Below are 13,297 nucleotides of genomic sequence, written 5' to 3' on the forward strand. Positions count from 1 at the left end.
CCCTGGTCCACACTGTCTTATCTGCAGTATGCCTCCACCCCAAGCCCGTACACCAGCGCAAGGGGTCAGAGCGGTAGTGAGAATGATGTCGTCTCCCCTGATCCACTCACTCGGGGAGTTAATCTCTCCAGCGACAGGCTCAGAGTCCCTCCCTCTCCCGCCTCAGACTCCGCCCCCTCCTCGATCCCGGCGGGCTGACCCACGAGGGGGCGGCCCCAGCCCGAGCGCTGGGCCGGGCGGAGCTCCCGCCCGGGCGGAGCTCCGGCTGCAGCGTCTAGCTGCCGGACTAACCTCCTGCGGGTCAGACTGCGGGAGCGGCGCCGGGCCCCTTCCCCCCACATCCCCAGCCCACCCTCTGAGCCTCCCGAGCCCCCTCCCCGCTCCCTGCAACTGTGCTGGTAAGTCCCGCTCTCCGCACCAAACTTTTTTGCTGCCGAGTTTGAGTCCTACAGTCGGACCACGAGCTACATTGTAGTTGGAGGGGGAGGGGGCGAAGGATTGAGAGTAGCCGTCTTGAAATGAACTATTCACGACTCCATAGCTTCGCTAAAATGGATCAGATCTCACCCATTTCCCGAGTTGGTAGAACTCTTTGATTTTAGCTAAACTTGTAAAGAGGGAAATGAGGGTATTCGCTTCAACTTCGCTACCCCCCTCCCCCATTTCTCTAAGATTTAGCAGTTCTCAATACTTTCCCTCCATATTTCAAGTTTCTTTGGCTCCCTAAAAGCTCATCCCCTCCCAACTCTGGCGTGGCAAAGTCCCCCTCCCCCAGGCACTTCGGGTCCGCCTCCTCTCGGTTACCCCGGGGGACCGCGCGATCTTTCGGGCCATACCCTCCCTCCGGGTATACGGGTCTTGCATACCGGCCAAAGACGTACACGGGCTGGGTCCGGCTGTAGAGGGAGGGGCTGAGGCTGGGGCTTGTCCGAAACCAAGCGGGCGGGGCCGGGAAGGGGAGGTGTAGGGGGCCGGACGGGGCGGAGCAGGCGGCATTTGCGGCCGGCGCCGGGGTGGAGAGTTGTGCGCCGGTCCCTGGGCCTGAGCTCGGGCTCGGGCTCCGACTCCTGCGATGTCTCAAGATGGCGGAACTGGGCGAATTAAAGGTACCGGCCCCCTCCCCCATCCCCATCTGGCTTGAGCCCGGTGGTGCGCCGATTCACGGAAGCGACTGAGACTGGGTGCTGAGGGCTCGGGTGCGGGCTGGAGACGTGGCGGGGACGGGCTGCTGGAGATGGGAAAGAAGTGGCTGTGGGCGAGGAAGGGGCTGCGGCGAGGCTCCGGGGGCGGGGCCGCGGGGCAGATGTAGGGGTGGGGCCGAGGGGAATTGCAGCTGTTGGGGGCCGAGGCGCAGGGGGCGGGGACACCGGGTGGAAGTCGGATTTGGTAGTGGGGGCAGATGTAGGGGTAGGGCCAGGGGGAAAGGCTCTGAAGAGGCGTAGGGGACCAAGAGATGCAACAGTAGGGGGGCAGATGTAGGGATGAGACTGAGGGGCAGATGTACGGGAGGCTCCTGGGGAAATGCAGCTGAGGATAGAGGCTTTGGGGCTGCTATTGGGATCCGAGCCTTGGGAAGTACCAGTAGGCGCCTGAGATCTAGGGGGCGGGGCTGTGCGGGCAGATAGATGGAGGGGTGGGGCAGGAGCATCCTGGAGGTTGAGAGGAAAATCCTGTTTTAGTGAGTCTTTGGGCAGAGACAGAGAGTAGAAAGAAGGGAAGTTCTTGGCAAAGCTAATAGAGAAATAAAGACAGGACAGAGGGAATAAAGATGGGGAGAAAGGCAGAGGAGCAAGTTTTCATCACATTCCTCAAAGGGGGCCCAAAGCTTCCTATGAGGGGAAGAACTGTGGAGGGCTAACAAGGCCTACCCATGGCAGGGTCTCCTAGAGATTCACAGAGGGAAGTTCTTTAAGGAGAGAGCTTTTGTGCCTGCCCTCCCACTACCACACAGAGCCTTGAGGGTGACCATATCCGAGGACATCTCATAGGACATTTCCTAAAACTTTGGGTTCACCTCTCTGCCTCCTGGCTTTGTTCCGCCCTTTTAAATGGAGCCATAGTCCTGGGCAGGTTGAGGTCCAGTCACTGGGCCAGTTGCCTTTAGGAGAGCTCGAGATTATGCATGCTGGCTCAAGGGCCGCATCCCAGGGCCTCTGTTTAGAGCTCTGCTCTCTCCTCTTCTACCCCAGTGGAGGGGGAGGATCACTTATTTTCTCTATGGAGGAAAGGAGCAGATAGAGTAGAAGGAAGGATAGCTGGACTTGGCGATTTACTGTTGACCCTCTCCCTCGCCTCAAGTTTTGGTCTTGTTTCCCTCCCAGAAAAATAAGACTGGGGTGATTATGTAAATGACATTGAGAAAGGATTTGGGGGAGTTAGGAGCATTGAACCCTGCCCTGGAAACCCTGGCCACAAAAGCTCCAGAGGCTTCGGGAAAATAGCTGAGGTAGATTGAGTATTGGGAGGGGTGGGCTAGCCCCTTTCTTCCCTCTGGGGCTGTCTGGTCTGACTCTTCTTTTCCCCTTCCTTTCCCCTGTCTTCTATCCTCTTTTCAGGAGACTGGGATGGGTCTGAGAGTCTGAGAAAGAGCAGGAGACGAGATAAGAGTCCAGACTTGAGGCAGGGATGGAGGTAGGAGGCTGTAGTGGACTCAGAGCTGTGCCTGAGGATGGTTTGCTGTCTGCAGCCTGCCCCTTGCCCCCACCTGGTCAACTTTCAGGCATGGGGAGATAGGGTTGCTCAAGCTCTGGGGGGTAGTGGTGAGGTTGACCTGAGTTTGCTAAAGTGAGACTGAGATGTCCGTTTGACCAGGTCAGCTGTCTGGTGGTAATCCACTGGCTGCAAAGCATCTTTCTGATCAGTGCTGGAGGGAAAGAGGCACTGCCCACCTGGTAGCTCAGTCTCAGCATCCTTGGCAGGACAGGCAAGGTAGGATTCTCAAGCTTCTCTGTTCTCTGCAGCACATGGTGATGAGTTTCCGGGTGTCTGAGCTCCAGGTGCTCCTTGGCTTTGCTGGCCGGAACAAGAGTGGACGGAAGCACGAGCTCCTGGCCAAGGCCCTGCACCTCCTCAAGTCCAGCTGTGCCCCCAGCGTCCAGATGAAGATCAAAGAGCTTTACCGCCGACGCTTTCCCAGGAAGCCCCTGGGGCCCTCTGATCTCTCCCTGCTCTCTCTGCCCCCTGGCACCCCTCCTGTAGGCTCCCCTGGTCCTCTAGCTCCCATTCCCCCAGCCCTCTTGGCCCCTGGCACTCTACTGGGTCCCAAGCGTGAAGTGGACATGCACCCCCCTCTGCCCCAGCCTGTGCACCCTGATGTCACCATGAAACCATTGCCCTTTTATGAAGTCTACGGGGAGCTCATCCGGCCCACCACCCTTGGTACGACTCTTTGTGGTCCTTCAGCCTTCCTGGACTCTATGCACCTTCCCTAAGCCTTTCTTAGGCTTTAGTCCTGTGGGATCAGCAACCTGGGATGGGGGTACCTTCTGTGGCTGCCTGAGCATGGGCTTGGGAATAACTGCCGCCTTGTGTCCTCAGCATCCACTTCTAGCCAGCGGTTTGAGGAAGCGCACTTTACCTTTGCTCTCACACCCCAGCAAGTGCAGCAGATTCTCACATCAAGGTACATCTCTGTCAGTCCTCCTGACCATCCCTAGGGGGTTACCCTTGGAGTCTGCTCTCTGACTTTCTTTTCCGCCTGCTCTCCTCCCTCCATCCTCCTATACTTGCGTTGTCTCTTGTATGCCTCTTCTCTGTCCTCTGGACATCTAACTTTCTGTGTCTGTCTGTTCACCCCGGCCCTCCAGACATACTGATATCTTTCCCTCTCCCTCCTTGTTATAGGGAGGTTCTGCCAGGAGCCAAATGCGATTATACCATACAGGTGCAGCTAAGGTGAGTTGCTCCTCCCTTCCTGCCCTGCTGGGCTCCCATTGGGGGTTGAATGAAATAAGGGTATGACAGATGCTCTTGGGAGACAGCCCTGCTCTGCTGCATCCACCCCAGCCCTGGGACTGTTGTTGGATGCCGAGGGCTGAGGGCTACAGATATCCAAGACTAATTTTCTGAGGTTCCCTGCCTCTCTACCAGATTCAACTCAAGAAACTGCCTCCTACTCTTTCATCTTCTCTCACCTTTTACCAGGTTCTGTCTCTGTGAGACCAGCTGCCCTCAGGAAGATTATTTTCCCCCAAATCTCTTTGTCAAGGTCAATGGGAAACTGTGCCCCCTGCCGGTAAATATTCTTCTTCTGACAGTAACCCCTTCCCTGTTTTAGTTACTAAGTGTTAACTACAGACTTTTGATGAAAGAAACATGCCCAGCACAGTGCCTGGTACACAGTAGGTGCTCAATTTACTGACTGGATCATTCTAATCTAGAGTTTTAAGATAGGGCTGAACGAGGGTTCTGTCAGAACCCAGAGGAGGGACATTAGTTCTACACAAAGGTTCAGGGAAGACTTCTTAGAAGTGATGACCCCAGAGCTGAGAATTGGAAGAAGTGGGGCATCCCTATGCTTCCTCCTTAGGAACTCAGTGAATGGGTTCCTATTTCCTTAGTCAATGAATAAGCGCTCCTTTTCCCCCAGGAATAAACCCCACACACAATCCTAGATATTGCCCCAGTTTTGTGGGTCACTGAATGGGCTCCCATCTCCTTGGTCAGTGAGTAAGCTGACCTTCCCTCCAGGGAGTGAGTGACTGGAGACAAGAGGTCTTGACCAGTCCCTCCCTTCCCCAGGGTTACCTTCCTCCTACTAAGAATGGGGCTGAGCCCAAGAGGCCCAGCCGCCCCATCAACATCACACCCCTGGCTCGACTCTCAGCCACTGTTCCCAACACCATTGTGGTCAACTGGTCATCTGAGTTTGGACGGGTGAGCATGGCTGAGGCAGGGAGCCTTGGAGAACCCTGCAGGGAGTGATGGGGAATCATCGAGTGTTCTGGGTTGGGGAAATGTTTTCCTCTTTATGGGTCTGTCTACTTTAACCTGCTGTCTCTAGTTCTCATGGGACAAAGTGGGGAGTGGGGGTCATGGGGGAGGGTGATGGTGTGAAAGCAGAGGCTAACTTTCTCCCCACACCTCCAAGTAGAATTACTCCTTATCTGTGTACCTGGTGAGGCAGTTGACTGCAGGGACCCTTCTACAAAAACTCAGAGCAAAGGGTATCCGGAACCCAGACCACTCCCGGGCACTGAGTGAGTAACATCCTGCTCCTCTGATCTGGATCCAAGTCTTTCTGGCCCTCCAGTCTTTTCAGTCAAACTCATAGTCTTGTGACAACTTACCTCACCTCTCACATGAACCCCAACCCTTCCCCTATCCCCCTACCAATCTTTGTGGTTGAGAAGTGGGACCACCCCCAGGCACTGAGACACCCTTGCATTCCCAGTTATACATCTGCTTTGCACCTCAGAGACCCTGACTCCAGCCCTGCTGGAATGTGGGTTCTCCAGACTGGAAAGAGTCTTAAGGATCATCTAATCTAACCCTCTCATGACGCTTCAATTTCCTCTATGTCATCTCTGCCAAAGTGTCACCTAGCTATATTTAAGCATCTTCAGGGATGGGGAAATCCCCCTCCTTCCCCAGCCTTCATAATTCAGATCCCAGACCACCCCCATGTGACATCCCACTGGTCCCCAAAGTCTCTCTACCCAGCTGCCTCTCAGCCAGAGCTGTTTGGTTCTGTCCTCACCATCTCCTGGGCTTCCTCTTCAGCCTTGCTGATCCCATGGCTCTGGCCTCATTCTTGTTTCAGTCAAGGAGAAATTGACTGCTGACCCGGACAGTGAGGTGGCAACTACGAGTCTCCGGGTGTCACTCATGTGCCCGGTGTGTACAAGGGAGAAGAGAAGGGGAAGGAGGGTTGGGTTGAACCTTTGGACTCAGATGAGAGTTCTTAGGGCTGCTAGAGTGAGGCTCTCTGGGATGTGGGGACCTGACCAGAGAACTCATCTCTCTTAGCTAGGCAAGATGCGCCTGACTGTCCCTTGTCGTGCCCTCACCTGCGCCCACCTGCAGAGCTTCGATGCTGCCCTTTACCTACAGATGAATGAGAAGAAGCCAACGTGGACATGTCCTGTGTGTGATAAGAAGGCTCCCTATGAATCTCTTATCATTGATGGGTAGGGCCGTTATGCATTCTGCTTCTTCTTACCTAGGACATCCACTGAGACCACCCCCACCCCTCTCTGTCTCTATGGCTACAGAGAGAGAGCATACTTCCCCTCCCATGAACCTCAACTCTTAATCCATCTATCCCTTTTATATATTTTTTATATATATAATATATATTATAAATGGGATAGATTATATATATATTTCCAACATAGAGGACTTACTACATACTAGGCATCGTACTGAGCACTTTGCGTGCCTTATGTCATTGAATCCTCATCATAACCCTATGAGATACGTACTACCATTACAGATGAGGAAACTGAAACCTAGAGAGATTATCTTGCTCAAAGTTACGTTGTTAGTAAGTGGCAGAGCTAAAGTATCAAACTGTTATAATATATTGTCTATAACAGCTGCCTGACTTCTCACAGAGCATAGCAGTGAAGTTCTTTTGAGGGCCTGGATGTGCTGATCTAGCTGGTCCTAACCCCCATCCAGAGCCTATATTATGGTTCCTGTTCCCAGTGCCCTATTTTTTCTCCTCTTCTTCTCCCCAAAGCCCCCTGGTACATAGTTGAATATTCTAGTTGTGAGTGTCTCTGGTTGTGCTATATGGGATGCCATCCCAACATGGCCTGATGAGTGGCGCCATGTCTGTGCCCAGGATCCAAACCGGCGAAACCCTGGGCCACCGAAGCTGAGTGCGCAAACTTAACCACTTGGCCACTGGGCTGGCCCCCTCAGTGCCCTTTTTGAGATGGTTTATGGAGTTCTTTATCTTTGCTTCTTAGTGTCTTGTCTCTAGTACTACATGAATCAAGTGTTTAGAATGTTATTTATTTTAAAACTTAGCATTTAAAGTTTGCAAAGCTTTTTTTGTTTTTTTTAAAGATTGGCACCTGAGCTAACAACTGTTGCCAATCTTTTTTTTTTTGTGTGTGTGTGCTTTTTCTTACCAAATCCCCCCCAGTACATAGTTGTATATTTTAGTTATGGGTCCTTCTAGTTGTGGTATGTGGGACGCCACCCCAGCATGGCCTGGCGAGTGGCGCCATGTCCGTGCCCAGGACTCAAACCAGCAAAACCCTGGGCCACTGAAGTGGAGTGCGTGAACTTAACCCCTTGGCCATGGGGCTGGCCCCTGCAAAGCTCTTTTACATAGCTTATTTTATTTAGTTCCAGGAACAACGCAGAGAGGTCAATAGGGTGGATAATATCCCTATTTTAGAGGTAAGGAAACTGAGGTTCAGGAAGGTGAGTCTCAGAACTCCCTGGCTACTGTTTCAGTCATTTCCCAGCCCTGTGAATTCCCATCTCTTTCCTCCCCCAGTTTATTCATGGAGATTCTTAATTCCTGCTCGGATTGTGATGAGATCCAGTTCATGGAAGATGGATCCTGGTGCCCAATGAAACCCAAGAAGGAGGCATCTGAGGTTTGCCCCCCGCCAGGGTATGGGCTGGATGGTGAGTGATCCCCTGTCCCCCAGCTGAGCTAAGACTTGGATGGCCTCTTCTCTGAGACACAGTCTTCTTACCACCCACAGGCCTCCAATACAGCCCAGTCCAAGAGGGCAATCCGTCAGAGAATAAGAAGAAGGTTGAAGTTATTGACTTGACGATAGAAAGCTCATCAGATGAGGAGGACCTGCCCCCAGCCAAGAAGCACTGTCCTGTCACCTCAGCTGCCATCCCAGCCTTACCTGGAAGCAAAGGGTATGAGGAAATAGGCTGAGTCTATAGCAGAAAGGATGGAGGAAGAAGTCAGAAATGCTTTCTGATCACTAGGCAAACCCTGGGGCAGAGAGGGTACTTAGGGGGCTGAGCTGAGTGAGGGCATCTGTGGTTTGCTGGCTGCCCCAGCTGCTTCTCTCCCTTCACAGAGTTCTCACGTCTGGTCACCAGCCATCTTCCGTGCTACGGAGCCCTGCTATGGGCACGTTGGGTGGCGATTTCCTGTCCAGTCTCCCACTACATGAGTACCCACCTGCCTTCCCACTAGGGGCCGATATCCAAGGTATGACACTGATCACAGGTGGGGCCAGTACTGCCACATCTTCCCCAAACCAGATCAGAACCCCTGCTCCTTTTCAAAGCTTTCTGGCTGTCTTGCAAAGGACCATAATCCAAGGAACTTCTTTGCTTTTTTGGTGGAGCAGGGGTGCAGGAGGTTGATTTTAATTTTTCTTTTCCTACCAGGTTTAGATTTATTTTCCTTCCTTCAGACTGAGAGTCAGGTAAGTGGTCCCTTCTCTTCCCATGAAGATCTCAGATCTCTGAAGCTTCCTTCATAGGCACTGATGGGCCCCCTCCCTCTCTCATTTTCCCTAGGACCTAAATCTGCTTCTCCATGAGGGAAGGGGGGTGCAGCCAGTTTATTTCTGTCATAGGCCCCACTGGTACTTCCTCGGACTCTCACCCATGTCTTCCTCAATCCCCCGTTGCTATTCTGTCTCCAGAGTTTTTAGTGTAGTTCTGCCCCTGCCTGCTCACCTCTCCATAACCATGTGCACTTGGGCACCATGCCTGCCCTAACTGGACATTCTACACATTTCAGACGCCCACAAAGCCAAGAACCTAGCAAGCTGGAAGGGCTGTCTCAAGGCAGGGAATAGGGGTGGCATGTGGGGAATTAGGGGGATGAGTCAGAAAGAGGCTCTCCTGCTTCTCAGAGAATACCTTGGGGTCCAGTGGGGTTGATTTAGCCCATATATTTCTGAGATAAGTGATTGGGAGGCGGGTAAAGTCAGGATAAAATCTTAAACTCTGCCCTTGATTCCTCCCAGCACTATGGTCCCTCCTCCGTCATCACCTCACTAGACGAACAGGATGCCCTTGGCCACTTCTTCCAGTACCGAGGGACCCCTTCCCACTTCCTGGGCCCACTAGCCCCCACATTGGGGAGCTCTCACCGCAGCACCACTCCAGCACCCCCTCCTGGCCGTGTCAGTAGCATTGTGGCCCCTGGGGGGCCCTTGAGGGATGGACATGGAGGACCCCTGCCCTCAGGTCCCTCTTTGACTGGCTGTCGGTCAGACATCATTTCCCTGGACTGAGTTCCCTGGATTATGGAACCCTCACTGCCTCCCAACACTCAGCAAGTATGCTGTGGAGTCTGGACCCTTGGCCACTCTGACCCCTCAGGGGGCTTTGGCCAAAGGCCAGAAAGACCTTCATGGACACTTGTTTTTGGCCTCATCTCTGCCTGACAAGGCCAGCACCCAAAGGGTTAATATTTAACCTCTTTTTAAGGACATTTGGGGTTCTTTAGATGGCACATTCCTTTGGGTATGTTAACTTAGACAGTGGGAGGTAAATGGGATGAGATGTGAGTTGGGGGAAGGGCTGAATCCTCACCCTTGACTGTCTAGAGCCTTGTGGGGAAGGGGCCCTTCTCTTGTCCCCCCAGAAGCTCTCTCTCCTCATTCCCCAAACCCATGGCTCTGTTCCTTCCCCACATCGTCTTTTCATGTCCATTCTATTCTCTTTGGCCAAACAGACACAGAAACTGAGGCAGACAGACACACGGACAGAGAACTCTATTTTGGGTTGCAGATTTTTTGTATATAAACAAGAAAAACCAAAATACTCCAAAGATGGCTTCCCCTGCCTCCTACTTCCCAGTATGACTGAGGGGGAGATAAGGCCTCAGCCCTGATTGCCAGGGTCTGGCATATTGCCTGGGTCTCTCTCTATTTATATATTTAAGTTCACAGTGTTTCTTATGCCGACCAGGCCCTGGGCTTCTAGGGCTTCCGTGGTTAGGTCTGGCTCATTCTGCACCTGTCCTGGGAGGTGGGAGGACCTTTGTGCTCTCCCCAATCTCCTTTTTCAGGCTTCTCCAGGGCCTAGGACCTATGTTGTAATTTTACTTTTTATTCCCAAAGTTGTAGCAAAGTTCTTACCCATAATAAAGGTTGTGAATGTTTTGTGAGTGTCACAGAGGTGGGCTGGGGAGGGGATTATGCACTTCACTTTCCAGATCCCTGGTTTGAGGGGAGAGGGTCCATGTTCCGTTCTTCCTTTGCTGGCCCTGGATCCACGTGAGCTCCACTTGCACATGGTAGGGCTGTCACACTGAGGATTTTCGAGAGCAGTTATTCTTTCTTCCTTCCCCTTCCCCATGCACATAAAAACACTAGAGCATTCAGCCCAAGGCTATGGAGCCCTCAAGTCCTCACCCTTACCTGCCCAGATGTTGGAGCCAGAGCCTGAGGGCAAACTTGGTCCCAGTGCTGACCCTCTCTTTGCTTTCTGCTGTGCTTGGGGTCGTCCGCAGCAGTGTGGACATGGGCAAGGCCAGAGGTCGAGCTCCTCCATCCTCTAGTTCCACTGCACTGCATAGTGACAACTCTTGTCTAGGCTGTGCCTTAGCCCACTTCCATATCCATTAGGTCATCTAATCCTCCCAGCCACCAGAGGAGCAGGGTGGGTGGGTGTTAACTTCATTTATTTATTTATTTTTTTTGGTGAGGAAGATTGTCCCTGAGGTAACACCTGTGCCAGGCCTCCTCCACTTTGTATGTGGGACACTGCTACAGCATGGCTTGACGAGCAGTGCTAGGTCCGCACCTGGGATCCAACCCCTGAACCCCAGGCCACTGAAGTGGAGCACATGAACTTAACCACTATGTCACTGTGCCAGCCCCTGTTAACTTGATTTTATAGAAAGGAAACAGGCTCAAGGAGGCTTAAATGACTTGTCCCTATGGGAGAGTGGGACTCAACCCCAGGTCTTCAGTTGTAGCCAGTTGGAGCAGGAACCCTTGGAGTTTGACAGACAGGGTCTTTGATCTCAAGTGCTCTCTTCATTATCAGTTGACCAGCTCACTCCCTGGATCTCTCCCACAACACAAAATCCTCCCCCGAGGAGGGATAGAAGCTGAGCTTTTCACTGTGTATGTGTTGGTGTGTTGGACGGTCAGGGAGAAACTCTTACTTACGGGACAGAGGGTGGTAGGTCCTGAGGGAGATGTCTGGGTGTCTCTGTCCCATCCTCTGTGGCAGCCACTGCAGCTGCTACATCTGGTCTCAGCCACATAAGGGCACTCACCTCACTTGGGTTTGGTTGGATCCGGGCCTGGGGCCAAACATGTTGATCCCTTAGTCACGGCCTCTCTCGGGAGGCCTGTTCTTGATCACAGCCCACCCTCAGGTAGAATGGAGAGAGACTTGGGGCAGGGGCAGGGGGAGAGGCTATTGGATGTCTTGGTTCTCTCTGACCTCCCCTCCCCCCCCCTTAGTCACAGTCAGAACCAGTCTGCCTTGGCCTCCTGAGCCCCGATTTCCCTGCTCTACTGCCAGCCCTACCTGCAGCTGCTGCTGTGACTCCTGGGAGATCACAAGTAGATAGAGAATGATGTGATGGTATTTCGGGAGACCCCAGCTCAGCCTAGGAGGGTAGGCAGTCTAAGAGAGAGGAAAACAGCAAAAGTGAGAACTTCCTGTCTCTTTTTGAGACTAAAAACAGCTGAAGTGGAGGGTAGAGATGGTGTGGGAGGGACAGGGTGAGGATTGTAGGTTCAGGGACTCCAGACCGCCCACACTCCATTGTTTCCCCTGGCAAGTAGGACTGTTCTATGGGCTCTGGTGGGTTAGAAGTTGTTGTTAGAAGTTCTTGGTTAAATAGGAAGGGACCTCTCCCAGGTCCCTGTCTCACCTCCCATAAACCCAGAGGAACCCAAGAGAACTGGCCCTGGGGCAGCTGTAGTCCACTTTCCTCCCAAAGCTCTCGAAGCCCTCCGTCCAACAGCTGGGAGAGAGAGAGGGCAAGTCAGAGAGGCCAATTCCTGACTCCTCCAACTACTTTGTTTGCCCCTCCCTCAGCCTACACCCAAAATGGTCCCAGACAGGTGTCTTGGTTCAGGACAGTGTGCCGGTTGGGTGAGCTGACTGGTTACCTCTTCATCAAGTTCCACATGTCCACCTGCAACAACAGTGGAACCAATAGGTGAATGGTGGTGTTCTTGGCCATGGACCCCACTCAATATTTATACTGCTCTTTCTCCAGTGGGCAAAAATGCAGTTGCAGCCCCTAGTGATTATGGGACATACCACATTTCTAGGCCTACTTCTCTGTCCTAAGACTGGGAATAGCATTGTTGAGTGAAGGACAAGTTTCTTCTCTGGACTTGGGGCCTTGTTCTCAGGGTGCTCACCTGGGGGTACCCAGAGGTTGGGAGAAATGCTGAGGGTGCGGGTCCTTCGGGTCAACAAGACAGTCTGGTCGCTGGACTGCAGAATGACGGCCACACCCAGATCCACACCCCGATTCGTGGGCAGCTCCGCCCCTGAAGCCCAGGGCTGCTGATCCAGGGCCGCAAAGGGGCAGAAAGGGGGTCGCTGGCGAGAGGAAGCCGTTTGGGGTAAGGCTTCACAAGCGGGGCGGGGTATTCAAAAGTTGTGCGATGTCGCGCGCGATGGGGGAGGAAGCCGGGTGGGCGATTGGCCAGGCCGTCAGGCCTCTCGCCGCCAGTTCCCACCGGATCCTAGTCCCCGCCTTCGGCCCTTCTGTACCCACGCCAGGTTCCCTCTTTTCCCGACCTGGAGCGGAAGTCTGAACGAGGCGCCTGGGAATGGCCTAGCCGAGAGGACGAGCCGTCCTTGTTTCAAGCTGCAGTGCATGGGCCACGGCCCAAGCCCTGACCTGGCGCCCAGGAGGCCACACACACTCTGCGCGAAGCTCACCGACTCCGGGCGCCCGGACAGGAGCAGCAACACTCGCGCGGCCGCCATAGCGCGGCTCTCGGGTAGCTGTGGCCCGCCTGGCGCCCTCTGGTGGCCCAGCGGCGCCTGCCCTTGGACTGTTCCGCGGGATTGGGATTGCCAGGCTTCCCAAACGTCCCCGGGAAATTTAGGTGTTAACACTTGGGGATGATCCGTGGGTGTAATGTTAATAAATGACAAAGGAGAATACCTCTAAATCCTGAGCTCCTCTCTTCTTCCCATCTCTTCTGTTTAGGGCAATGATCCCAGACTCGTCACTTCCCACGAGCCATGTGCTGAACTCTAAGCACCCGTCCATAGCTCTGCTATAACACCTATCCGTTTCAGGTATCACCTAGAATTAATCTGTCTCCTAGCCAGATACCCAGGAAACGTTTTTCACACCTCCTCTTTCTTTCTTCTTACTTAAATGGCAACCAAGTGCAGTTTACCTTCTTAAACTTCCTCAAAT

The 13,297-nt window shown here is 53.3% G+C and overlaps 2 protein-coding genes across 10 annotated transcripts; one reads left to right on the plus strand and one right to left on the minus strand.

The window, feature by feature from the left end:
• Window positions 1–196: 196 nt before the first annotated feature.
• PIAS3 (protein inhibitor of activated STAT 3) lies at window positions 197–13,168 on the plus strand. Of its 6 annotated transcripts, none has more exons than XM_070268382.1 (15): window positions 197–398; window positions 2,556–2,631; window positions 2,961–3,378; window positions 3,538–3,622; window positions 3,844–3,894; window positions 4,144–4,234; window positions 4,741–4,875; window positions 5,093–5,198; window positions 5,762–5,835; window positions 5,968–6,128; window positions 7,454–7,587; window positions 7,668–7,836; window positions 8,004–8,137; window positions 8,320–8,357; window positions 8,907–10,049. In XM_070268382.1, exons 2-15 carry the CDS (start codon window positions 2,626–2,628, stop codon window positions 9,174–9,176), a joined length of 1,872 nt encoding a protein of 623 aa, XP_070124483.1. In that variant the 5' UTR covers window positions 197–398; window positions 2,556–2,625; the 3' UTR covers window positions 9,177–10,049. The 6 variants fall into 6 exon arrangements, with proteins under 6 accessions (XP_070124483.1, XP_005610266.1, XP_070124485.1 ...); XM_005610208.4 differs by lacking the exon at window positions 197–398 and adding an exon at window positions 1,040–1,106; XM_070268383.1 differs by lacking the exon at window positions 197–398 and adding an exon at window positions 1,339–2,446.
• On the minus strand, window positions 9,641–13,000 carry NUDT17 (nudix hydrolase 17). Of its 4 annotated transcripts, XM_014739898.3 has the most exons (8): window positions 12,664–12,996; window positions 12,279–12,462; window positions 12,021–12,046; window positions 11,780–11,872; window positions 11,431–11,529; window positions 11,064–11,200; window positions 10,308–10,457; window positions 9,641–10,197 (listed from the first exon to the last, which is right to left on the minus strand). In XM_014739898.3, exons 1-8 carry the CDS (start codon window positions 12,853–12,855, stop codon window positions 10,092–10,094), a joined length of 987 nt encoding a protein of 328 aa, XP_014595384.1. In that variant the 5' UTR covers window positions 12,856–12,996; the 3' UTR covers window positions 9,641–10,091. The 4 variants fall into 4 exon arrangements, with proteins under 4 accessions (XP_014595384.1, XP_023497084.1, XP_014595385.1 ...); XM_023641316.2 differs by lacking the exon at window positions 11,064–11,200 and having other exon boundaries at window positions 12,664–12,999; XM_014739899.3 differs by lacking the exon at window positions 11,780–11,872.
• Window positions 13,169–13,297: the final 129 nt, after the last annotated feature.

The sequence above is a fragment of the Equus caballus genome, chromosome 5, assembly GCF_041296265.1.
Source record: "Equus caballus isolate H_3958 breed thoroughbred chromosome 5, TB-T2T, whole genome shotgun sequence".
In the NCBI taxonomy this organism is placed as follows: domain Eukaryota; kingdom Metazoa; phylum Chordata; class Mammalia; order Perissodactyla; family Equidae; genus Equus; species Equus caballus.